This window comes from Ranitomeya imitator, chromosome 7, assembly GCF_032444005.1.
Source record: "Ranitomeya imitator isolate aRanImi1 chromosome 7, aRanImi1.pri, whole genome shotgun sequence".
Lineage (NCBI taxonomy): Eukaryota > Metazoa > Chordata > Amphibia > Anura > Dendrobatidae > Ranitomeya > Ranitomeya imitator.
Window position 1 is genome coordinate 55,568,145 of NC_091288.1, and position 26,743 is coordinate 55,594,887.

General features: G+C 42.9%; 1 protein-coding gene across 1 annotated transcript in view; it reads right to left on the reverse strand.

Annotated features, from left to right (window-relative positions):
- Nucleotides 1–746: 746 nt before the first annotated feature.
- FRZB (frizzled related protein) overlaps nucleotides 747–26,743 on the reverse strand; it is a 50,759-nt gene continuing 24,762 nt past the window's right edge. The window contains exons 2-6 of the mRNA XM_069733242.1: nucleotides 25,645–25,704; nucleotides 14,419–14,484; nucleotides 11,440–11,644; nucleotides 10,832–10,895; nucleotides 747–1,947 (exon numbers count right to left, since the gene is read on the reverse strand). Coding sequence (XP_069589343.1) covers nucleotides 1,855–1,947; nucleotides 10,832–10,895; nucleotides 11,440–11,644; nucleotides 14,419–14,484; nucleotides 25,645–25,704 — 488 coding nt within the window. The 3' untranslated portion in view covers nucleotides 747–1,854. The remainder of the gene's footprint in view (nucleotides 1,948–10,831; nucleotides 10,896–11,439; nucleotides 11,645–14,418; nucleotides 14,485–25,644; nucleotides 25,705–26,743) is intronic.

Consider the following 26,743-nt stretch of genomic DNA (forward strand, 5'->3'; position numbering starts at 1 on the left):
CCTTCTGCAATAAAGCTTATCGTAACAAGCATTAGGCCGAGTCCCACGATCCAGTACCACCAGCGCTTTGGATGGAGCGTATGTTCGCTGCGTCCAAAGCGCTGTCGTCTATTGAGCGCAGCTAAATCTGCCTGTGATCACTGAGCCGGGCGGATTTACCGCAATACATTTCCACTGATGTAATTTCACTTGTGGACACGTTAAAAATTGCCATGCTGAGGTCTGCATGTCGGTGTCCGCACCTAACTGATTCTGAGAAAGATCAGATTGGTAGATCAGCCCTCTCCGGCCCTATGGCTGCAAGTGTCAGTGGGCCGGACAGGAACGGTCAGAGGGCCGATTGTGGCCCGCGGGCCGCAGTTTGCCCAGGTCTGCTCTAAGCTGATATTCAAGATTAATCAACATTTATCAGAAACATTTAGATACGGTTATTGCTGCACAAGGTGGTAACACCAGACACTAAAAGCAAAGGTTCACATAATTTTGCCACATACAGACATGATATAGGATAATTTTCTTCATTTAAGCAAATGAAGGTCTATCATTTTTGACTTATTTGCTTGATTTTGATCTTTATCCATCTTTAGGACTTGTGTGAAGGCATGATGTAATCTTAGGTTAAATTTTTTCCCAAATATGTAGAATTCTGAAGGATGAACAAATTTTAAAGCACCACTGTTAATTTAGAAGAAAATAACCCAAAAATGGGCATATATCAATAAATTAAAAGCTGGGCGAAACCCAAATTTGGTAATTACGTTCTTTTATTTTACATAAAGATATTAAGTTTATATTTTTAACCATTTGGTGTCTACAGTAAGGCAGTACTTCCAGTTGTCACTTTTTCAGCAAAACAGAAAAGTACCAATATCTCTGTATAGAAAAAAATGCAACCTGCTCTGATTTACTATTATATGTCCATTTATATATATTGGATTTTTTTTTTTAACAAAAAAGAAGTTTCAGTAACATTTGTAGATATATGTAGAGATTTACAGAAGAGAAGATATGTGAGATAATATAGTGATCTGTACTTTCTATCAGTAATCCCATTACAGAACATGACAGTCAACCCCATCCCACCTTGTAGCCCCCCGCCTGAGATGTCTAACCGCAGAAAACAATAGATTGCAATAAACTATAGAATAAATAGAGATAAGTCTTTAGATTTAGGATGTTTAAACCCAATATATGGCTCTAAGGGGTAGTGTTTCTCCTTGTAAAGAGTGATGTCTGGCATGTCAGTGTAAGGAAGCTTATAAGCCATGCAATGCTCATCAGTAAGATGCTCCCAGAGGAGCATTGCATGGTTTATAAGCCTCTAATACAGCCAAATCAAATCTCTTGCTTTGCACTGAGGAGCAGCAACACCCCGAAACACGTGTCTGTAAATTGAGATTCTGGTTTGACTTTATCCTAAGTCATATGGCAAGGCTGGTTAAAGGGTTGACAATGACTTTTAGGATTGCTACTCCTAATAGGTGGCACTAGAGTTCTGGTCCTCTTCCTCTCTGAAGAGCCAGTTTGTTTAAGCCCAATATAGACCTTAGAGGAAGCAATCAATTAGTAGATCAGAAATGTATTGAACATGAATTCTTTCCTTGTTTCTCATCCACTGAGTTGCTTTATTTCTTAACAATAAAGAAAACTTTAACATCTCTAAAAGTGGAATAACTCTATTGCTTAGTAATCCGTGCAAATATAAAAGAGGGAAAAAAAACTACAATCGACTACAATATCTTGTAGTAAACAATAGGTTATAACGTGCAATAGTGCAATTTCTTCTTTGCTGCTCCAACAATGCAAATCTTTGAATAAAAGTCCACAGAGTTTTATATACATCATTCCCTAAGTCTAGCTATGCATTTGCCTTGAGTTGCTGTTTTTATTGGCATTTTGTGCGACAGATTTGATTTTTCTCGGACGGCGCAGTTTCTGATCCCAGCGCTGAAAGTGGAAAAGAAAATTTATGTTAAAATAAAATCAGAATAATACAAATAATAATGATGTAGAAGAATTACATTACTTGAGCTCCATACAATGTGGTACATTCTGTTTTTGGGTACAATGATTTAGTATTACACTCCCTGACAGAAGTTCTGTCGCTTGTCCATGTTATGTAAATAAAATCTTATAACCTGACGTTAAATTCATCCATTGGTTGTATAAATTATTCTTTTGAAAGCTGAAACCCTCCGAAATATGGTTTAGGTTAAGAAAATAAATTGGCATCAATGCAGAAATATTGATCATTTAATGGACACAGAATGGTCAGATTTTGGCAAGACAAAAGCTTTGTCGCCTGGTCATATAATGCACCCAATCCTAGTTGACATCCTCACCTGTGCTCAGTAAATGATCGGTTAATTAGTGAATAAAAAGAAACCCAGCACCCCAGACCTTCACTTGAACTGCAACTTGAGCTCTGACAACATGCCAAAAATCCACCCTGCGACCAAAGCCTGGATTATCAAGAGGCTGAAGACCCGATCCACTACAGAGGTGGCTGGCACCTTTAATGTGTCTCAGCATCAACTACAAAGAATTAAAAAAGACTTGAAAAGACTGGAGATGTGATTGACAATCCCAGGTCTGGCAGACCCCGCAAGACAACTGCTCAGGAGGAACGCTTGTTGGTTAGAAAATCCAAAGCAAGCCCCTCTTCCACTGCAGCAGAGCTTCAACAGGCCTGGTCACCTCAAGTCCCTGTGTCAACTAGAACAGTTTGTAGGATTCTGTCACAAAACGGCCTCCATGGAAAAGGCAAATAAAAAACAGTGTGGCATTTGCAAAGTCCCACAGCTTGCTAAACAGATGGATGCTGGAAAAGTGGCAGAAGGTGGATTTCTCTTATGAATCTCCAGTAGAATTACACCACAGCCACCGCAAATACTGCTGGAGACCTACTGGAGCCCTTATAGATCCAAAATACACCCAGAAAATAGTTAAATTTGGTGGTGGAAAGATCATGGTCTGGGGTTACATTCAGTATGGGGGTGTGCAACATTTGCAAGGTAGAAGGCAATATCAATAGCCTAAAATATCAAGTAGTATTAGCTACCTCTTATATTCCAAATCATAAAAGGGGTCAAATTCTGCAGCAGGATGGTGCTCCATCTCATACATCCATCTCTACAACAAAGTTCCTCCAGGCAAAAAAGATCAAGGTGCTCAAGGATTGGCCAGCCCAGTCACCAGACATGAACATCATTGAGCATGTTTGGGGTAGGATGAAAGAGGAAGCTTGGAAGACAAAACCAAAGAATCTAGATGAACTCTGGGAGTCATGTAAGACTGCATTCTCTGCTATTCCTGATGACTTCATTAATAAATTGTATGAATCATTGTTGAACCGCATGGATGCAGTCCTTCAAGCTCATGGAAGTCACACAAAATATTAAATATGACTCTAATAGCACCACAACTTCTTTCACCAATGTTATGCAACATATACAGTATTTGTATTTTAACTTACTTATTTGTTTGAATTTCACATTCTTTCTGTGGGCGATAAAACTTTTGTCTTGCCAAAATCTGACCATTCTATGTCCATTGTTATGTTTGCTAATGACAGGTGTTATGAAGGCAATCCAGAAACACAGTGTGCTTAGCGATCAGAGTGCACACAGTGATCTGACAAATACCCAAAAATACAAGAACGAGCTCTGAGACGTGGAAACGCTGTAGACTGCACACCTGATCCTATCCTAAACACAACTAAAAGCGGCTGTGGATTGCGCCTAACAACTACCTAGGCAACTCGGCACAGCCTAAGAAACTAGCTAGCCTGAAGATAGAAAAATAGGCCTGACTTGCCCCAGAGAAATTCCCCAAAGGAAAAGGCAGCCCCCCACATATAATGACTGTGAGTAAGATGAAAAGACAAAACGTAGGGATGAAATAGATTCAGCAAAGTGGGGCCCGATATTCTAGGACAGAGCGAGGACAGTAAAGCGGACTTTGCAGTCTACAAAAAACCCTAAAGCAAAACCACGCAAAGGGGGCAAAAAAAACCCACCGTGCCGAACTAACGGCACGGCGGTACACCCTTTGCGTCTCAGAGCTTCCAGCAAAACAAAAGACAAGCTGGACAGAAAAAAAGCAACAAAAAAGCAAAAGGCACTTAGCTATACAGAGCAGCAGGTCACAGGAACAATCAGGAGAAGCTCAGATCCAACACTGAAACATTGACAAGGAGCAAGGATAGCAGCATCAGGCGGAGTTAAGTAATGAAGCAGTTAACGAGCTCACCAGAACACCTGAGGGAGGAAGCTCAGAAGCTGCAGTACCACTTGTGACCACAGGAGTGAATTCAGCCACAGAATTCACAACAGTACCCCCCCCTTGAGGAGGGGTCACCAAACCCTCACCAGAGCCCCCAGGCCGACCAGGATGAGCCGCATGAAAGGCACGAACAAGATCGGAAGCATGAACATCAGAGGCAAAAACCCAGGAATTATCTTCCTGAGCATAACCCTTCCATTTAACCAGATACTGGAGTTTCCGTCTAGAAACACGAGAATCCAAAATCTTCTCCACAATATACTCCAATTCCCCCTCCACCAAAACAGGGGCAGGAGGCTCAACAGATGGAACCATAGGTGCCACGTATCTCCGCAACAACGACCTATGGAATACATTATGTATGGAAAAGGAGTCTGGGAGGGTCAAACGAAAAGACACAGGATTGAGAATCTCAGAAATCCTATACGGACCAATAAAACGAGGTTTAAATTTAGGAGAGGAAACCTTCATAGGAATATGACAAGAAGATAACCAAACCAGATCCCCAACACGAAGTCGGGGACCCACACGGCGTCTGCAATTAGCGAAACGTTGAGCCTTCTCCTGGGACAAGGTCAAATTGTCCACTACCTGAGTCCAGATCTGCTGCAACCTATCCACCACAGAATCCACACCAGGACAGTCCAAAGACTCAACCTGTCCTGAAGAGAAACGAGGATGGAACCCAGAATTGCAAAAAAATGGAGAAACCAAGGTAGCCGAGCTGGCCCGATTATTAAGGGCGAACTCAGCCAACGGCAAAAAGGACACCGCAAAGGCTCCAAGAAAAACCCACAACGTTTAGCATAATCCAAATCTATCAGATTCAGGGCAGCGCCCGAATCCACAAACGCCATGACAGAAAACGACGACAAAGAGCATATCAAGGTAATGGACAGAAGGAATTTGGACTGTACAGTACCAATGACGGCAGACCTAGCGGACCGCTTAGTGCGCTTAGGACAATCAGAAATAGCATGAGTGGAATCACCACAGTAGAAACACAGACCATTCAGACGTCTGTATTCCTGCCGTTCAACTCTAGTCATAGTCCTATCGCACTGCATAGGCTCAGGTTTAACCTCAGGCAGTACCGCCAAATGGTGCACAGATTTACGCTCGCGCAAGCGTCGACCGATCTGAATGGCCAAAGACAAAGACTCATTCAAACCAGCAGGCATAGGAAATCCCACCATGACATCCTTAAGAGCCTCAGAGAGACCCTTTCTGAACAAAGCTGCCAGCGCAGATTCATTCCACTGAGTGAGTACTGACCATTTCCTAAATTTCTGACAATATACTTCTATATCCTCCTGACCCTGGCACAAAGCCAGCAAATTTTTCTCAGCCTGATCCACTGAATTAGGCTCATCGTACAGCAATCCGAGCGCCAGGAAAAACGCATCGACACTACTCAATGCAGGGTCTCCTGGCGCAAGAGAAAATGCCCAGTCTTGAGGGTCGCCGCGCAAAAAAGAAATAATAATCAAAACCTGTTGAATAGGATTACCAGAAGAATGAGGTTTCAAGGCCAGAAATAGCTTACAATTATTTTTGAAACTTAGAAACTTAGTTCTATCTCCAAAAAACAAATCAGGAATAGGAATTCTTGGTTCTAACATAGATTTCTGATCAATAGTATCTTGAATTTTTTGTACATTTATAACGAGATTATCCATTGAAGAGCACAGACCCTGAATATCCATGTCCACACCTGTGTCCAGAATCACCCAAATGTCTGGGGGAAAAAAAAAAAGTGAACACAGAGCAGAAAAAAAAAAAAAAATGATGTCAGAACTTTTTCTTTTCCTCTATTGAGAATCATTAGTATGGCTCCTTGTACTGTTATGTTTGCTAATGACAGGTGGTATGAAGGCAATCCAGAAACACAGTGTGCTTAGCGATCAGAGCGCACACAGTGATCTGACAAATACCCAAAAATACAAGAACGAGCTCTGAGACATGGAAACTCTGTAGACTGCACACCTGATCCTATCCTAAACACAACTAAAAGCGGCTGTGGATTGCGCCTAACAACTACCTAGGCAACTCGGCACAGCCTAAGAAACTAGCTAGCCTGAAGATAGAAAAATAGGCCTGACTTGCCCCAGAGAAATTCCCCAAAGGAAAAGGCAGCCCCCCACATATAATGACTGTGAGTAAGATGAAAAGACAAAACGTAGGGATGAAATAGATTCAGCAAAGTGGGGCCCGATATTCTAGGACAGAGCGAGGACAGTAAAGCGGACTTTGCAGTCTACAAAAAACCCTAAAGCAAAACCACGCAAAGGGGGCAAAAAAAACCCACCGTGCCGAACTAACGGCACGGCGGTACACCCTTTGCGTCTCAGAGCTTCCAGCAAAACAAAAGACAAGCTGGACAGAAAAAAAGCAACAAAAAAGCAAAAGGCACTTAGCTATACAGAGCAGCAGGTCACAGGAACAATCAGGAGAAGCTCAGATCCAACACTGAAACATTGACAAGGAGCAAGGATAGCAGCATCAGGCGGAGTTAAGTAATGAAGCAGTTAACGAGCTCACCAGAACACCTGAGGGAGGAAGCTCAGAAGCTGCAGTACCACTTGTGACCGCAGGAGTGAATTCAGCCACAGAATTCACAACAGTCCATTAACTGATCAATATTTCTGCATTGATGCAATTTATGTAATTAACCTAAACCACATTTCGGAGGGTTTCAGCTTTCAAAAGAATAATTTAGACAACCAATGGATGAACTTAACATCAGGTTATAAGCTTTTATTTACATAACATGGATAAGCGACATAACTTCTGTCAGGGAGTGTACATGGGGACAGTATTCTGTGTGGCACTGGCTCTGTTAGGCTACTTTCACACATCAGGATTTCAGTGTCAGGCTAAATCCGGCGAATGTTGGAAAAACTGGATCCGACGCAGATTGTGAAAAAATGATGCGACGGATCCGGGTTTTTTGACGGATCGGCTAGCCTATGTAGATTATTGGATAAAAAAAAATTGGGAGCATGCTCAGTTTAAAAAAAATGGATCAGGCCGCCGGATCCGCCTTTTTCCGGATCCGGCACCTTCCGGCTCCCATAGGCTTCCATTCTAGCAAACAGTCGGAAGCGCCGGATCCGGCACTTAGGGCTTTTTCGCCGGAGACAAAAAACGTTGCAGTGGACGTTTTTTCCAGACGCCGGAATCGATTGTTCACCGGATCCGGCAAAAAAACAGAAGGAACGCTGGGCCATCCAGTGTAATCCGCCGCTAATACAAGTCAATGGGGGAAAAACCGGTTCCGGTTTTTATTTTTTCCGGTTCCGGTTTTTCTCCAAAGAGCCGGATTTAGCCTGAAACAAAAAACCTGATGTGTGAAAGTAGCCTTAAGGTAAGGACATGTGTTTGGTGTTATTAAAGGTAGAGTTTTTTTTGGTGCATAGTACAATATTTGAGTTAATTTAAAGAGGTTGTCTGGTCTTAAACTACAAGTATTCAGTCACTCTACATGACTGCAGAATTGTGAATCCTCTCATTGCATGCACTGAGTGCTGTGAGGATTCTCTGGTGCCGGCACTGGGCACAGAAGTCATATGACCACAATTATTCATACTCTTGGCGACAATCCGACTAGACTGTGTCCGGCCTCGCTCAAAACACTAACATTGAGTGAGGTTGTGCCCATCTAGTCAGAATGTGGCCAGGAGAATGCATATCGAATGACTGCTGGCATTGGAGAATCCCCACAGCACGCATTGACAGCTGTGTGGGGATTCACAAGTTTGCGGTCACATAGAGGGCTGCAGACTTGCAGTTTAAGATGGGACAACCTCTTTAAAAAGTTTCTCTCAACATTGCAAGAGACCACCTTTCCTCCTGCTGCTCGGTTGGGTACAACTGCTGGGACCTCCGTTGATCCTAAGTACAAGCTTGTGAATGCCCCATTATTTATCATCTATAGGACTTCTGGTTCAGCAATCGGCGTTCTCCAGTTTCCCAAAAGACAGGGAGGCAACGCATGCTTTGCTACCGTTTCGTTCCAGTGGGACATATCAGAGCTCCATTCTTGGGATTGGTAAGAGTCCAACTGCCGGGATAAGTGGTGGCTTGCAAGGTTGAGTTGAAAATAATCATTTAAGACTAAGGAAACTGTTGTGAATTCTGTTGTCGGGCTCCCTCCTGTGGTCATGAATGGTACTTCGGCTGGTTCTGTCCATGGACTTCCTCTGGTGGGTGTTTCTGAGTTTCCTTCCACAGGTGACGAGATTAATTCGTTAGCTGCTGCTCTATTTAACTCCACTTAGATCTTTGCTCCAGGCCACCTGTCAATGTTCCAGTATTGGTTTAGTTCTCTCCTGGATCGTTCTAGTGACCTGTCTTCCCAGCAGAAGCTAAGTTCCAGCTTGTATTTCTTTGGTTTGCTATTTTTCTGTCCAGCTTGCTATTTTTATTGTTGTCTTGCTTGCTGGAAGCTCTGGGACGCAGAGGGAGCGCCTCCGCACCGTGAGTCGGTGCGGAGGGTCTTTTTGCGCCCTCTGCGTGGTCTTTTGGTAGGTTTTTGTGCTGATCGCAAAGTAACCTTTCCTATCCTCGGTCTGTTCAGTAAGTCGGGCCTTACTTTGCTAAATCTATTTCATCTCTGTGTTTGTATTTTCATCTTACTCACAGTCATTATATGTGGGGGGCTGCCTTTTCCTTTGGGGAATTTCTCTGAGGCAAGGTAGGCTTTATTTTTCTATCTTCAGGGCTAGCTAGTTTCTTAGGCTGTGCCGAGTTGCATAGGGAGCGTTAGGCGCAATCCACAGCTATTTCTAGTGTGTTTGATAGGATTAGGGATTGCGGTCAGCAGAGTTCCCACGTCCCAGAGCTCGTCTTTTATTATCAGTAACTATCAGGTAATTCCGTGTGCTCTTTACCACCAGGTCCATTATTGTCCTGACCACCAGGTCATAACAGGAAACAGTACAATTACAGTAAATAAAGGCTGCATTTTCTACTATCTGATGGCCTGACTAACCATCGTTTTGATTCTTTTTCCTTAATAACTTCCAAATTTATAATATAGGCCAAGACATTGTGGAGAGTTTGGCCACTGCCCCACTATCCTCTAATATTCCCTTATGAAGGTATCTATAGAATCAACCATTTGACAAACAGAATGTAACTATATTCAGTGGTAAATTGCCAAAATCAATGAGATTATAGCTTGAGTTGGGCATCTTCCTGACAAATAGAGGTTGTCTTAGGATCATCTCTTCATAAGTGGGCCAGCTTCCTGGCCCAAACTGCCCACTCTCCATTGCTGCCAGCAAGAGACAAATTTGCTTCTGCAACATTGGAGGAGCGCTGTGTCACTGGAGCTGGCAACACCCAGCCTATGAAACCCTACACCTGGTAACAGGGAAGATTTTTAATAAGAGGTAAGTTGTAAAGTTGCTTGTTTTTCCAATTTCCAAGCACTTTGCAATTTTTCTCCATTTAATAAGATGTGATAACATCTTTCCCTCTTCTTTTCCATAGATCTCATAGTCATGGAGTGATATGCGCTATATGTAATGCAGCATTTTGTAATAAAGACATACAGTAGGGAAAATAAGTATTTGATATACTGACGATTTTGCAAGTTTTCCCACCTACAAAGAATGGAGAGGTCTGTAATGTTTATCATAGATACACATCAACTGGGAGAGACAGAATCTAAAATCACATTGTATGATTTTTAAATAAATAAATTGCATTTTATTGCATGAAATAAGAATTTGATCAACTACCAAGCAGCAAGAAATCAGGCTCTCACAGACCTGTTAGTTTTTCCTTAAGAAGCCCTCCTACTCTGCACTCATTACCTGTACTAATTTCACCTGTTTGAACTCATTACCTGTATAATAGACACCTGTCCACACAATCAATCACATTCCAACCTCTCCACCATAGCCAAGACCAAAGAGCTGTCTAAGGATGCCGGGGATAAAATTGTAGCCCTGCACAAGGCTGGGATGGGCAACAGGACAACAGGCAAGTAGCTTGGTGAGAAATCAACAACTGCTGGAACAATTATTAGAAAATGGAAGAAACACAAGATGACTGTCAATCTTCCTCAGTTAGGGACTCCATGCAAGATCTCGCCTCGTGAGGTAAAGATGATTCTGAGAAAGGTCAGGAATCAGCCCAGAACTACATGGGAGGACCTGGTCAATCACCTGAAGAGAGCTGGGACCACACTGTCAAACATTATCATTAGTAAGACACTACGACGTCTTGGATTACAATTGTGCAGGGCATGTAAGGTCCCTCTCCTCACACCAGCACATGCTGAGTTTGAAGTTTGTCAATGACCTTCTGGATGATCCAGAGGAGGCATGGGAGAAGGTTATGTGGTCAGATGAGACCAAAATAGAACTTATGATACAAACTACAGACCGCTCCATTCTTTATAGGTGGGAAAACTTTCAAAATCTGCAGTGTATCAAATATTTATTTTCCCCACTGTATATCACTTTTGAGCTCTAAATTGCCATTGTTGTTTACTCCTATAACTCAGCTCGGAAGCTGCAATTATTGGAATTCTTACCTTAACTTTTTTTGCCAGACGATCCCTCCACTTTTCAGCAAGGGAACCTTCCACTAACAGAAGTCTGTGTTGACAAAAAATAAAAATATATTTATATTTATCTCCTGTGTGGTAATATTTTGCACTTAAATTACATGTCTACCTTTTTAACGCCATGTGAGCCTGTCAGTGCACGTTTTAAAACGAATACTCGGCTTGATGGTTCCTGCAGGTGCGGAACTGGTCTCTGTACACCAGGTGTTCTTACAACACGCACTGACAGTGCGCTCTCTTGCCGCCTCGTTACACCTGATCAGAGCCAGCAAGCAAACGCACTGTCACTCTGCATGCTGCACAGTGGCAAGAATCTACTGAGTATATCCATCAGAATTGACAACTGACACATACTCAGTAGAGTGGGGAGTAGCCCAGTCCCTGGCAAAGGATTACAATTGTCCAAAAATACATGCTAAGTCTCCTTCCCCCTCTGGCAACTGACAATATATACTCCCTTCTTACTTCCTTTGTAACAGTTTGGATATTGTTATGAATTTGCATCAGATTCTCTGGAAATATATGATGTCTGAGCATAAACTTACACATAGAGTAAAGATTGTAAATGTTCTTACCTGGTGCGCTCCTTATCTTCATATCCCATTATTATATACTCCTCATTGACCACCAGCTGAGGGCACAGGCAGCCGGAGTTCGTGTACAGGGTGACTGTATCTTTGGGAATGTTCACCAAGGAAGACTTTAGAATCTCCTTGACTTCTACGACTGCGGTGGCATCATGGCATTTTACTTTTACTTCTTTCACTTTTGCGCGAATTACTGGAAGAGGCAAATAATAAATTCTCAGCCTAAATACATTTTTAGAAAAACTTTTTAAATGATAAAGATTAACAGATGACTCATTAGACAGATGTTAATTATGGGAAGCAAAAATCGCTTTTTTTTACCTAAATGATGCAATTTCTCCAGAATTGTAATATTATTATTATTATTCATTTTTATAGCGCCATTTATTCCATGGCACTTTACACATAGAAGGGGTAATTATAGACAAGTACAGTAAACATGAGCAAAACAAGGCACACACAAGTAAAGAAAAAGAGGACCTTGCCCACGAGGGCTCACAGTCTGCAGGGGATGGGTGAGGATACACTAGGAGAGGGTAGAGCTGGTTGTGCGGAGGTTCAGCTGACTACGGATCACTGCAGGTTGTAGGCTTGTCAGAAGAGGTGAGTCTTCAGGTTCCTTTTGAAAGTTTCCATGGTAGGCGAGAGCCTGATATGTTGTGGTAGAGAGTTACAGAGTATGGGAGAAGTACGGGAGAAGTCTTGTATGCGGTTGTGGGAACAAGAGATAAGAGGGGAGTAGAGAAGGAGAATTTGAGAGGATCGAAGGTTGCGTGTAGGTAAGTACCGGGAGACCATGTCACAGATGTATGGAGGAGACAGGTTGTGGATGACTTTGTATGTCATAGTTAGGGTTTTGAACTGGAGACTCTGGACGATAGGAAGCCAGTGAAGGGCTTGGCATAGGGGAGAGGCTGGGGAATAAGAGGGAGACAGGTAGACTAGTTGGGCAGAGGATGGATTGGAGAGGTGCCAGAGTGCTGGAGGGGAGGCCAGAGAGTAGGAGGTTGCAGTAGTTGAGGCGGGAGATGATAAGGGCGTGCACTAGTGTTTTTGGGATTCCATGGTCAAGGAAAGCACGAATCCGGGGAAATTTTTTTGAGTTTGTGTCGGCAGGAGGAGGCAAGGGCTTGGATATGTGGCTTGAAAGAGAGGGCAGAGTCGAGGATCAACCCCGAGCACGTGGGACTGGGGAAAGTGAGCAGCCATTGACATTGATGGATAGGTCTTGTGGAGGGACAGAGTGAGATGGGGGAAAGATGATACATTCTGTTTTGTCCATGTTCAGTTTTAGAAAGCAAGCAGAAAAGAAAGCTGAAATAGCAGACAAACATTGAGGGATTTTGGTCAGTAAGGAAGTGAGGTCGGGTCCAGATAGGTAGATGTGCGTGTCATCAGCGTAGAGATGATACTGCAAACTGTGGGATTCTATGAGCTGTCCCAGGTTGTAGGTGTAGATGGAGAAGAGTAGGGGCCCTAGGACTGTGCCTTTGGGAACACCGACAGACAGGGGGCGAGGTGAGGAGGTGGTGTGTGAGAGGGAGACGTTGAATGTCCGATCTGTTAGATATGAAGAGATCCAGGATAGGGCCATGTCTGTGATGCCAAGTGATGAGAGGATCTGTAGCAGGAGGGAATGGTCGACAATGTCGAAGGCAGCTGACAGGTGCAGGAGGAGGAGGACAGAGTAGTGTCGCTTGCTCTTGGCGGTTAAGAGGTCATTGGTGACTTTAGGCAGTTTCAGTTGAGTGATGTGGTTGGAAGTCAGATTGTAAGTGGTCAAAGAGGGAGCAGGAGGAGAGGTGGGAGGATCGTTCAAGATGGACATGCTGTTCCAATAAGGCCTTGACTACTCATCTGCTTAATTCTTTGAGATTCTCCTTTTCACATCTGTCAACAGCACAATCCTAATGATTTTGCCCTTTCTATCTTCAATCAATTTTAACTTTTACCATCTTCTTTCTTCAGATGTACAGCTTCTCTGCCATCTGGCTTCCTGCCTGCCGGGGGCACTGTGCTCCTGAGGATTATCAGTTCAGACTATCAGCATGGTTTTGCTGCTAATTTTAAAGGGGTGCTCCGAAACACAAAGTAATTTTCATCCTAAAACGAATATCTGTCTTGCAGAGACTAGCGCCACTCCTGCAAGTGACGTCAGTGGTGTGGGCGGGGGTTATACGGAGCTCAGCATTCTGAGCACTGCTAGATCTGCAGCAGAGAAGACAGTGATAGTATCAAAATAACAGCATGCAGACTAGCAAGTGACACATCCCCGGAATCAGGGTCTCAGTCCCTACATAATGCTGCTTTCAGATTACACAGCAAAAACCTGCTGACAAATTCCCTTTAAGAAATGTTGATGATGAATGTAATTATCTAATAGTCTGAATGGAGAGTGAATGGAGATCAGCTTATGTCAAGGGATCCTACAATCAAATACAGACTGTTCAAATAAGGGAACACATTTGAAGTGAATATGTCATCAGACGTTGACCTACAGTTTAAATGAGGTTGTTATGCTAAATGTATTTATATAAATTTATTACATTATAAATGTAATTATACAGTTACATTATGCTGGGACTATTCTAGACTTATACTTCCTGCTCTTTCAGGAAATATACATGTACATGAGCAACAATAGACTGTGCCATTCCTTATCTTTTGTGTTATTGCATCTAATGAGCGTGTGCAAAGGCCACTGTGAAGTAGTGAGGAGCTGTGGCGTCACCTATTGTGTTATCCTGTGTTATCTTCTGTATGTTGAACTATTAGCTGTCATTGTAATCCTGCCTGTTATGATTATGAGACTGAGTATCAAAAACAGTAATATGAGTAAATTGCAAGTTTTCAATTTTTCAAATGAATGCCCCCCCCCCCCCCCCCCCCCCACAAAAGTCTGATTTTTATCTGATGCATTTCCGTTAAGAGAACAAAATGGGATAAGAAATCTGCTTTCTCACTCACCATAGTTGTAGTTATTCTTGAGATAAGTCTTTTGTGAAGCTTTCATTGGCTTACATCTACAATGCTCTGAAAAAAAAAAAAAGAAAGTGGCATTAACACTCAAACGGTAAAATCACATTGATTACCCTTCCACGAAAATCCCATCATAATTTCAGAGTATAGCAATTCTCAATATGTAACCCCTGATCTGTTCTAAGCCCATTTATTAAAATGAACAATCGCGATGACTTATTTCACAATAGCCGTACAGAGAACTATGGGACGCTCAAAATTGGTTTATTGATGTTGCAGCAAGTAAAGAAACCAAAGTCATCTGCACATCATCAGTTAACATTCATAAATTATGCTGGAATTTGTATTTTCCTGAACAATCACATGATCCAAACCTATGGTGAACCCTATAGACATAAAATAAATATAATAATTAGTGATGAACGAATGTGCTCAGATAAGGTGCCACGTTTGGTAAACCGTGACCAAGTCAATCTGACCAGTGTCAATTTATGTGGCAGTAATTCTGGAACGTTTTCAACATATGTTCGTTATTTTGAGATTGTTTTTTTGTGACGCATTGTACTTTTTGTTAATGGTAAGTTTAGGTTGGCATTTTTTTGCGTTTATTTATGAAAACGACAGAAATTTGACAAAAATGTAAAACAAATAGCAATGTTCAAACTTTGAATAGATTATTCCTTTAGTCCAGATAATAATACCACATACAAGAGTATGTCTGCTTTACATCAGCACCATCTGTACAATGTTCTTTTATTTTGTCAGGATGTCAGAAGGTTTAAAAATGTAGCAGCGATTTTTCATTGTTAGAAGGAAATTTAAAAAACGTATTTTTTAAGGACCTATTTAGTTTTGAAGTGACTTTGGGGGTCCTATATATCAGAAACTCCCAATTTTAAAAACTTCGCCCCTCAGCATATTCAAAATTGCTGTCAGGTAGTTTATTAACCCTTATTAAAACATGCTGTAGATATTGAGTGAGCTTCTTCCCAGTGCAGAAGGGAAATTACAACGTGATTTACAGTACTACATGAAGTTTGTGATTTAGTCATTTTCTCTGCACTTTCACTGACCTCTTATCCCTATAGAAAAAGCAGCTCATTGAAATTCACTCAATGGTTACTGTGTCTGTAGCACTGTATCTGCCAGACATTCTGCCAACATTTGTGCTTGCTTTCAAGAGAATGAATTGTGGTGCTTTTGCTCTATCAAACATTCCAGGGCAGCAACAGAGTTATCTGTTAATCCCTGTCTAATGCCAGAACTGGAAAAAAAAACTTTACAGTCACATAAGGAAATTTGGGATTTCTAACCCATAGTCTTGTTTTCAGGCTTTGAAATAAAAAAGGAAAAATACTAAGCTAAACAAACTGTCCAATAATAATCATTATACTAATCTTTATTTTTATGGCATTGACACATTCTGCAGCTCTTTACATTTGGGAAAATTGCACACAGGTAAAATGTTACATGTTCAAAATTTGGGATTTTTAGGACATTTTCGTAAGATTACGGAATAATATAAAATAAAGAAAGAACCAATATTTAACTATTAAAAGGTACCTGACAGCTGACACAAGCTGCCCGATCCACAGGCAGCATGTATCAGGCAGTGGAGGCATCAGAGGCATTTGCCCCGGGTACAGCCGGCAGGGGGATGCCATCAGTCCACCTGATGCGGCAGCCCGAGATGTCTCACCAATGACTTCATTTTGCCACCTCCTGTAGTGGGAGTCTGCAGTTCTCTGAGATGGCTGTCAAGCTGACAGCTGGCTCACAGAAGGTGCCAACTCCCGGCAATAAATTGTACTTTTGTCTTTCAGATGCCGGCACTTCCAGGTGAGGGCGATGTCAGCAGCGTGATCTGATCACGTTGCTGATGTCACAGGCCGGTGCCTACAACGTTTCTGGTAAGTGTTCCAGTGAAGATGATGACACCGAAGATTTATTGTAATAGAGAGGGAAAGGATTTGAGGATAAAGTATGAGGAGCGAGCGAAGGCATGGGTGCAGACATAGTTTGGGAAGTAAGGGAGGATAGGTGCAGACACAGTATGAGGAGCAAGGAGAGAATGGTTGCAGACACCGTATTGGGAAAAAGGGAGGGGGGAATGGATGCAGACCCAGTTTGGGCACCAAGAAGGGGTGGATGCAGACACAGTATGGTGAGTGAGGGGGGATAGGTGCAGACACAGCATACAGAGCAAGGCAAGGATGGTTGTGGACACCATATTGGGTGCAAGAGAGGGGGGAATGGGTGCAGGCACAGTATGGGGAACAAATGAGGGGGATGGGTCCTGACACAGTATGGGAAGCAGGGGAGGATAGAATTAACACCAAGGGGGTAAATATGTGAGGAGACAGTATGGATAGCAGGGGATGGACGTGTGAGGAAACAGTATGAGGGAGGGGAAAATGTGTGAGGAGACTATTGAGGGGAATAGTGAGAGGAGACAGTATGGAGGAGAAAAAAGTGTGAGGGGCTCAGAATAGAGACTGGGTAGTGTGGGGGCAGTATAGAGAGATAGCAGCATTGGGGGACAGTATGCTGAGGAAGGGAAATGTGATGAGGGGGCAAAGTATAAAGTCTGGGTGCAATAGGGTGCTCATAGTGTGAGAGAGGACAGTGTGACGAAAAGGCCCAGTATGGAAAGAAGGTGCAGTGATGAGAGCATTTACTATAAGAACTACAGTGTGTGGAAGTCATTTTGTGTAGCATGGTGAGGTGCAATTAATTATTCAGGGTCTCAGCTTATGGCAGATATTTTTTTCAGGAGAATTATAATCACAGTGCTATGTTTAAAGGTATCATGCAGGGATGTGCTGTAGAAGACCAGAGAAAATGGAAGTATGCTGAGATTAGTTGTGGATTGAATCATCATTATGGCATCTGGACAAGATGAAGAAAAGAAAAGAATGATTCCAATAAGAGACTATGTAATCTAGAAGATGTCTAGATGTAAATGTTTATTTGTGGTACTGACTATTTCTCATCAGTACTGTGGTACCTGTATGGTCCACAGTCTGATGATGACTGATAACAGCAACTCCCATCATCTCCTTTCATTGTTAAGTACATACTAGGAGCTGTAGGCTCATGTGATACAAATGGATATGGGTCTGAGTATGAGTATGTATTCATGTACTGATCATGGTTCAGGTGATTTATTTAATGATGGTGGTTCAAATTCTGGCAATGTATTCATGTACTGATGGGGGATTTTGTGAACAATTTCTGTACTGCTAGTGATTCTGATGATGTATTTCTGTACTGATCGTGATTATGATTGTGTTTCTGTACTGCTGGTGGTTCTGGTGATGTATTTCTATATTGATCAGGGTTGTGATGCTGTATTTATGTACTGATAGGGGTTCTACAGATATTTTTCTGTACTGATAGTGGTTCTGGTGATGTATTCTTAAGCTGTTATTGGTTCTCATCCTCTTCACTTGTAACAATCCATAACTTGCAAGACTACGTGACACATGTCTATGTTAATAAAGTGTTGTGTCGTCTGACAAGCTAAGTGTTACTATGTTTTTATTTGTTAGGAGCATTTAAGGGGTTGTCCAAGTTTCTGATGAAAGTCTGCAGTTACTGTATGTGACTGCAGACTTGTGAATTCTCATAGCATGCCCTGCATGCTGTCAGGATTCTCATGTGCCGATTTTGAGAGCTGGAGGTCATGAAACCGCAAGTTTGCAATTTACATACATGTGGTCACTTGCCATCTAGACATGCGTGGCCTTGTTCAATGAATATGAATAGAGTAAGACAGGACTCTAGTCGGAATGTGGCTGGAAGTTTGCAAATCACATACTTGCGCTCACATGATCGTCTACTCTTGCCACCGTTATGGGAGAACTCAAAAAGTGTGCAGTGCACATGATGTGACAACTCAGAAGAAGCCTGCAATCACTGAGAGTGACTGCAGACTTTCATCACACGCCTGGACAAGCCATGTAATTATAAAAGTAAGTCCTGTAGCATGTCAGTCCTAGTAGCATGTCAGGATTCAGCTCTGCTTGCTAGTTCCGCAGTCATCACATGGCAACTTCACTCATATGCGATGTTCATACTTACAGTCAAGTGAGACCTAGTTTTTCTTCTTGCTTCTCTCAGTTTTTCACTGAACATTGAGAGAAATATGAAGAGCAGCTTGTTGGCACATGACCGTATATGTGCAAATCGAATATATAGATGAGTGGTCACATGACAACTACTCAAACCGCTTGAGGGGGAGACGCAAAACTGAATTCTTGCAACAGGTGAAACTAAGATAAACCTCTGGGATGCACAATTATTATTATTATTATTATTATTATTATTATTTATTTATATAGCACCATTGATTCCATGGTGCTGTACATGAGAAGGGGTTACATACAAATTACAGATATCACTTACAGTAAGCAAACTAACAATGACAGACTGATACAGAGGGGCGAGGACCCTGCCCTTGGGAGCTTACATTCTACAGGATTATGGGGAAGGAGACAGTAGGTTGAGGGTTGCAGGAGCTCCGGTGTTGGTGAGGCGGTAGCTCCGGTGTTGGTGAGGCGGGGTGAGGTTGGTGGTCCCCAATTCCAACCATATATGTTTAACTCTGAAATGCTCTTGCATTTCAGAAAAAACATAGTTTATAGCTGCCGAGGGCCAAGCCATACTTTAGGTTAGAAGCCCTGAAGTGGTAGGTGTCTCACTATAGACACACGCAGGGAGAAACCTGTCACTCTCAGGCAGCAGGAGAGAAGGAGCTGCCGAAGAAACACCTGTCCAACTGGGCTACAACATAGCTTGCTCCTTAGTAGCTATTAAAGGGAACCTATCACCAGTTTTGTTCGGTGTAAATTAAAACTATGACCTTAATCAGCGCCTGTGCTGCAGTTCATCAATGGTTATATAACCCCCTGAATCCCCCTGTATACTCCCCCACAGGTTTGAAGTTCTCCCGCACTGTAGGTTAATCTTGTCGGTTCATTTGTGATGATGTAACGTGGCGCGGGGGGTTGGTAGGCGTGGCTGAGTTACTCATTCCTTACACCCTTACACGTTACATGAAAATGGGGGTCCTGGCTGGGTGTATGCACTTGTGTTTTGGGGGCACTACGCCCATGCAGGCTGCATGTAACCGCTGATGTTTGACAGTTCAATGAGGGAGTACTTATACTCTCTGAGGCTGATGCTCTGGAACTCCCACCCGGGGCACTCTCCAAATCTTGCATACCCCATCCTGTTTAAGCCCTTTACCTTTAGGAGCTACAAACTCTGCGCCATACTGCTAGGCGCCCTCTCCCAGGACCCGTCTCCATAATAATTAGACCCCAAAGATTGTCTTTAATTATTCTTTTTGGGCTTTGGCAGGGCATAGTGCTGGACAAATGAAGCAAAACTAGCAATTTGCAGTAATACAGTATATAACCATATAAATAAATAAATTGCAAACAAAATAAAAGCAGCACAGTGTTCAGTAAGTGATGCTGAAACAGTGGCCCACAGGCCATACCATGACCTCCCCCACTCACCGTCCATATGTCGCTGCCGCCACACTTTGTCACCGCTATCGGCATCCTCAGGTGGTGAATACATTAGTGGATTATGGGGCCACCGACCCCCATCTTCCAGCAATCAGCATGTGAGACAGCTGAGGCGATTACATAATTTAATTGTGCTGCTACTGAGACTCCGTGCACAGGAGACAGAAGCAGAGCATCAAGGGGAACAAGAGCAAGGTGAGTATGTGGGGTTGTTTTTTTAAAGGTATGGGATATTTGTATGTATACAGTGTGTGGAGCTCATACAGTATACAGGAGGCTATGTGGGGGCTCATATTATATATAGGAGGCTATGTGGGGGGCTCATGCTGTATATAGGACATTATGTGGGGCTCATACTGTATATAGGAAGTTATGTGGGGGTTCATACTGTGTATAAGAGGCTATGTGGGGCTCATGCTGTATATAAGAGGCTATATGGTGCACAGGCTATATATTAGAGGCTATGTAGGGCACATGCTTTATATAAAAGGCTATGTGGGGCTCACGCTGTATATAGCGAGGCTATGTGAGGGTTCACACTGTATTTAGGTGCAGCGCCCCAGGGTCCTGGTCGCTGCAGTAATGTCGTTCTTCCACCAGGGGGAGTGATGTTACGTCTGATGGCAATAAAGGAGATCACCTTACCAGGTATCACAAACCACACAACACACTTCACACTCCAGTCCACCAGGGGGAGCTATGCTCCTATTTAGTAGGGCACTCATCACAATTAGGTAAAACTGGTGGTATGGATAGGAAGTTAGGCAGAAGCTGACTGGGCATTGACCCAGACAGAAGCGGACTGGGCTTCACCCAGGCAGCACCTGTCAGGCAGACAGGGGAAAGGAGGAACATCATACAGCTGCAGACAAAGAGGTCCCTGACAGGGCTGGGATCCTGTCAGAGGACTAGCCAGAGGGTTACGGAGCTGTGCCTGACCCACGTGCGGCAGCATCCTAAGAAAGGGCACAAAGAGAATTGCGTTGCTGAGGGGGAGAAACAAAGTCATAGCACAAGGAGAGGCATCCAGAGGGAGTTCTGCCCTGCAATAGGCTGCCTCTCTCTGAGGCGCAGAAACCGGTAGCCAGAACACCAAGGGAGTAAGGAACTCTATGCTTTAATTCAGAGAGTGGCAAGACAGTTAATTCCATATTAGCTGCCCGACCTTACACCCAGGAGGCACGGTGGCAACTTGTGGGGGCTGGGGCGTCGTAGGGTCCCTGTAAAAAGCCTCAGGCCATCAGTCATACGGGTTTGTCCTATCCATACCATCTGGGGGACAGAGAGAAAGAGAAATAACATCTAGAACACCAGCATCAGTTGTGAGGACCTCACCGAGAAGCTCAGCAGGGAGGTACTACAACACTCAGGCGCTAGAGGAAGGCTACTGATTTCCACCTGGATAAGGGGACTCTGGAATTGCCTTCAGACCGGCCGGACTCTTCCTGCCCCATGATCTGATGCTCTGGACTGTGGACGCTGAAGCCTTCAGTTAATGTAAAAGGACTGCAACCTTGTGTCCTCGTTCTTCACTGCGCCTTACAACATCCACCATTCACCATCTACACTCTGGGAAGCCCTGGGGACATACCTCACCTGTGGGAAGGTATACCATCTAGCTGCCATAACATCACCCCAGCGGACCCCTAATCAGCGTCGGTCACCCTGACTGAATACCACAGGTGGCGTCACAAATACTATCCCTTTAAAGACCTTTCCCCCCATTTATCTACGGACGTTCCCCTAGGGCCACAGACCGGTCAGCCACCGTGACATCCCCACTGAGAACAGAAGAAGGGCCCAATCTGAGTACCCCAGTGCCCTACTGGGGGGCGATCCATAGGGAAGCTATGTGGGGACACACGCTATATGTAAGGAGGAAATGTGGGGCTCACACTGTATATAGGAGCTATATGAGATTCATACTGTATGTAGGATTTTAAGTGGGGATCATATTGTATATTCAGAGGCTATATGAGGGCTCATACTGTATATAGGAGGCTATGTGGGGGTTCACACTGTATACAGGAGACTATGTGTGACTCACACTGTGTTGGAGACAATGTGGGGCTCACACTGTGTAGGAGACAATGTGGGGCTCACACTATATATAAGAGGCTATGTTGGGGCTCATATTGTACATAGGAGGCTATGTTGGGGCTCATATTGTACATAGGAGGCTATGTGGGGGGTGTATTCTAGGAATAGAGTCTATATGTGGAGGTCATATTGTATATTAAATATATAAATTGTATATAATCATGTGTCCGGCGCTGCAGCTGCATGTGTCGCGGCTGTGTGACAGTGATAGCACATGCATGGAGAGCCTGTGTGTTGTGACTGTCACACATGCAGCTGAGGCACCGGACACATGATTATTGGGAGCGCACCAGGTATCCGGGTTCCCGCTGCAGCTTCTTCAGTAAGCGCTATAGCTTGCCGAATAAGGAGGGAGCTGACGATGTTCGCCCATCTCTAGTTAGGGGCCTACTCAGAAGTTTCACTCCCCCTGAACCAACTCCCTAGCTAACGTTCTGCTCCTCGTGGTTATTACTAACTTTGTTCTGCTTGTTAATTATTTCCTCTCACCTTGAGATTAATAGACTGTACTAACTAATGCTCTTCTATTGGCAAGGCAATAAATGGTCACTTCCAAATAGTAAACTCAAGCTAATAATATCATCTAACCCAGACACACGCTGTAGTATGAATCTCGGACAAATGATCTCGAAATAGAAAAAGCATAAAAGCAGTGCTTTGTAAGACTGGATTATTTTACCGGAATCCTGCTGATGCACGCCGCGTTCTACTGGTAGAGTTAGACATTTTTCACACTAGGAGACAGATGCTATTTGGTCAGAACATATCTGGGCACCGAGCAGTGCACCGTCCATGCCAAATGCCCAAAAATGGTTACATGTTTAAAGTACAAGTGTGAAGAAATGAATGAACAAAGATGGCATTATAAAGGCAAACATAAAGCTTACTTTGAATGAAAAATATAACTTTGGTTCTCAGCTGGTCTGTATTTCAGACCTCGTCCTCACCTCATCAGAAAATTGTGGGTCTCAGGTCTGGGAACAGCCATCTGTATAATATGAAAGTGCACTTCTGTTTTGCCCTACAGGAATTCAGTGATATTGACTATGTCACATTTTTACTTAAAAAATGGAATCTACCATGAAATTTGATTTGCCTGATGTAAGGGCAGCACTCAGTAGTGATGACACCATGATTCTAATGCCGGGTCACATACTGGGCTTCTTGCTGTAGTTTTGATACTATAATGTTTTGACTACTGAAAACATGCAGAAACATGCGTTTTGTCAGCCCATACCCACCTAATACGTTTATGCTATAAATGTATTGGATATGTGTAGATGTGGTACCAATGGGACACGATCTAACTTGAGAATGGGTTCCTGATGTGTGCCACTGTAGTGGAGAAGTGGACAGATTTCCCGTTCATTTTTATGGAAATTCCAACCATCTCTCCATTGACGGCTGCTTGTGACAGACCTCCAATCTCAAGATAGACCATTGGTGGGATCTGCATCTTCTAAACATTCATGGCGCCTAAATATGGCATAAATGTAAGAGATTGCTTTAAGTATCTTGTTGCCTAGATGCATATCTTAGAGGGGTTGTCCACTACTGGAAAACCATTTATCAATGGACCCAGGGAACTAAAAATAACTAATTAATGATACTCCCCTCCTGGACCGATGCCTCACCTCTATAGTCAGTGATTCATATCTGCTGGTCTGCTGCTATCAACATCTGGTGGGGACATGCGGGCGCTTCAGCTGGCTGCGGCAGCATGACTCAGGGCACTTAGACAGCCGCAAAACGGACTCAAACATATTATTTGAGCACACCCAGGGTAGTCGGATAACACCCGAGCAAGGGTGGATAACACATTATCCCAGCACATTCGCTCCTCACTTATTCTAATAAGATCTGTCAGCATAAAGCATATTGCAGTATACATCAGTGATCAGGTCAATGGCCAAGTTTCTAGGTGAGAATGAAAAAAAAGTGGATAAAAGTTTAAAGTCAAGGATAAAAATATTACGAATAGAAGCAAAAGGAAGTAACACGAAAAAATGTTTTTCACTCGGTATTAGAGTATCTGTAACAATCTGAAGTGTAACATTCTGCTTTATTCTGCCCGGTGAACGTTGTAAAGTTAATAAATAAATAAACATAAAATATAATGCTAAATGTGAGCATCATGCTGCTTCCGTAAGATCATTTTATGCCCCGTTGATATACCGGAGGAGCAGGTGGAAATTACTGTATTTAAAACTTTTTCAGAAGTCAAACTTGAGTTTGGGACTAAAGAGCCCAAGGCTCATGTGTCACCACACTCATTATCTGAGCGCAAGAGGTCCCTACAAAACTTCTGGATTTCAGGCTAATTAGAGACTAGCTCAGTTCACAAGAAATGTGAGCTCAGTCATAAATCCAATTATGGTAACCAAAAACAATGAGATCAGTAGAGCAAGATTACATGGCGGGGATTGTACGGAATTGTTTTAGGGATGTGAACTGAATGAAGAAGCTGATCATGTAGATCATGTGTAATTATCGGCTTACAAATCAATGATGTCTTTCCATAATTGATGTTTGCATAATTGGGATATTAGAATTTTGGAGTGTACTGTTACTAAGCTTCTCCCTATATATTGACCTTAAGGAGGTCTCTATAGATCTATAATATAATATTAGGAGACTTATCAGAGATCTAAAGGCACATTGTGCAAATGTAGAAATTGGGGATAGTGCTATGCAAAGTCATTTGTGAGAGCTGCAATTTAAGTATCAATCAAAAGTAACTACAGATGGAATATGTATTATCATATTTGACAGGCACTTTCATTGGTTGCAGATTGTTGGGGGTCCGGGTCCTGACACCCCCACTGATCGTCAGTAGACCTATGAACAGTACACAGTGTGTCTAACCATGCACAAAGAGCAGGGGACCAGATTCAATAGAAAGCATAATCTCTGTGTATTGACAGATCAGGGGGAGTCTCAGGATCTGCAGGCATTTAAAGTACTCGATTAATATGGAAAAACATTCAAAGATTAGTTAGTCTTTAATCCATTCAGGTCTTTTGACTTTACAATGACTTATTAAAGTAAACTTTACAGAGTAGTAGCTTTTATTGAACAAGAGAAGAGATTGAGTTCATTACTGTAGTCTATGGCCTGGTCAAACTGGTGGGTGTCCTACACACAGCACCCTCCAACGATCAACTCTGGTGGTGCACGGATGTAGAAACATTGAATGCAGTAGCAATGTAGCAGACACCGCCGGATACTGCAGAACAGCTACAATTCTCTAGAATATGAGCAACTTGTAGGTCCTTATAGGATTTAAAACACATCAAGGGCCAATACATCTGAGCAACATGCTGGGTCGGATGGGATGGAGGGACTGTGGGGAAAATCTTGGCCCATTTGGACTCTAGTTACGCCACTGATTGCGCCCATATCTGTAAGAAGCAATTGAATATGGCTGAATCGGTAAGCAGTTGCTGAAGGGCACAGAAGGTCATCGCAATGAGGAGATGTAAGCCAGACGGTGGTGATGACTGCAGTTCTCTGTGTGTCAGAATCCAGTATAATTAATAAGAGCAATGATTATCTAAAATAAATCATGAAAACTCACCGCTCACAGCTCCTCCGCATTTTCCATTGTTTGAGTCAATTGGAAAGTCCGGCATGGATTCTTAAAATGCAAAAAAAAAACAATAGTCAATAAAATGATGGTCAATATTCAAAGAGTTCTTAACATTTCATGGGTTTTGAGAATGTTACTTTATTAATAAGCCACGTTACCTTGACAAGCCATAGATGGTATGTCACTCTCCATAAGGAGAAACGTTACCCCTTAGACCCCAGTCCAGAGCCTCTCACCTAGCCAAATCAGTTCTCATGCTTCGCACTGACGAGGGCCAACAGCCTGAAACACCATGTCTGCAAATTGGGATACTGATTTGGCTTTTATCCTAAGTCATATTGCACGACTCGTTAAAGGGTTGATTGTGACTTGTAGGTTCGCTACTTCCAACGGGTGGCGCTATAGAGTTTAAGTCCTCTTTTTCTCAGAAGAGGCAATTTGCATACTTTATTACTGATGAGTATCAGAGTTGTGTCCACTTGCTTCATTGCACATATAAAATGGTTTTCCTTCATCTAGGTTTTTGGTAAAAGTCACATAACTACAGAGGAATCAAAATCAGTGTAATCAGTGTAAGTCATCACTAGATATAACTGGCAAGCTACACCGAGATATCAGTGACACAAAACTGTCTGAAACAGAAGGAAAAACTACAGGTTTTATTCCCACTGGATCATAGGAATTAATATAAGATACAACAGTAAATCACATTGCTATCATTTGCTTCTCCATGACTATCAATGCTATGGTTAGTATGCGAAGATATGACATTTATTAAACACCATTAAATTGACTTTACTCTTCTACATACAGCGAGGAGGAGGGGAAGGTTGTATTATAGAGTCGCGGTCACTTGTCACAGATACATATTTGTTTTACTTGGTGTAAATGAAGCTGTTCTCTCCACGCGGTAAAGCGAGCGCGTCCAGCGAGGAATAAAGTCCAATCTCTCCCCTGCGATCCGCACTATTCAGTACTATGACCGGGCACCTTCATAACGTTATTAACCTGGATATTAACCCTATATCTGCAGGATAGGAGCATTATCGGACCTGACAGGTTCCCTTTAGTCACAGACAGCACATGG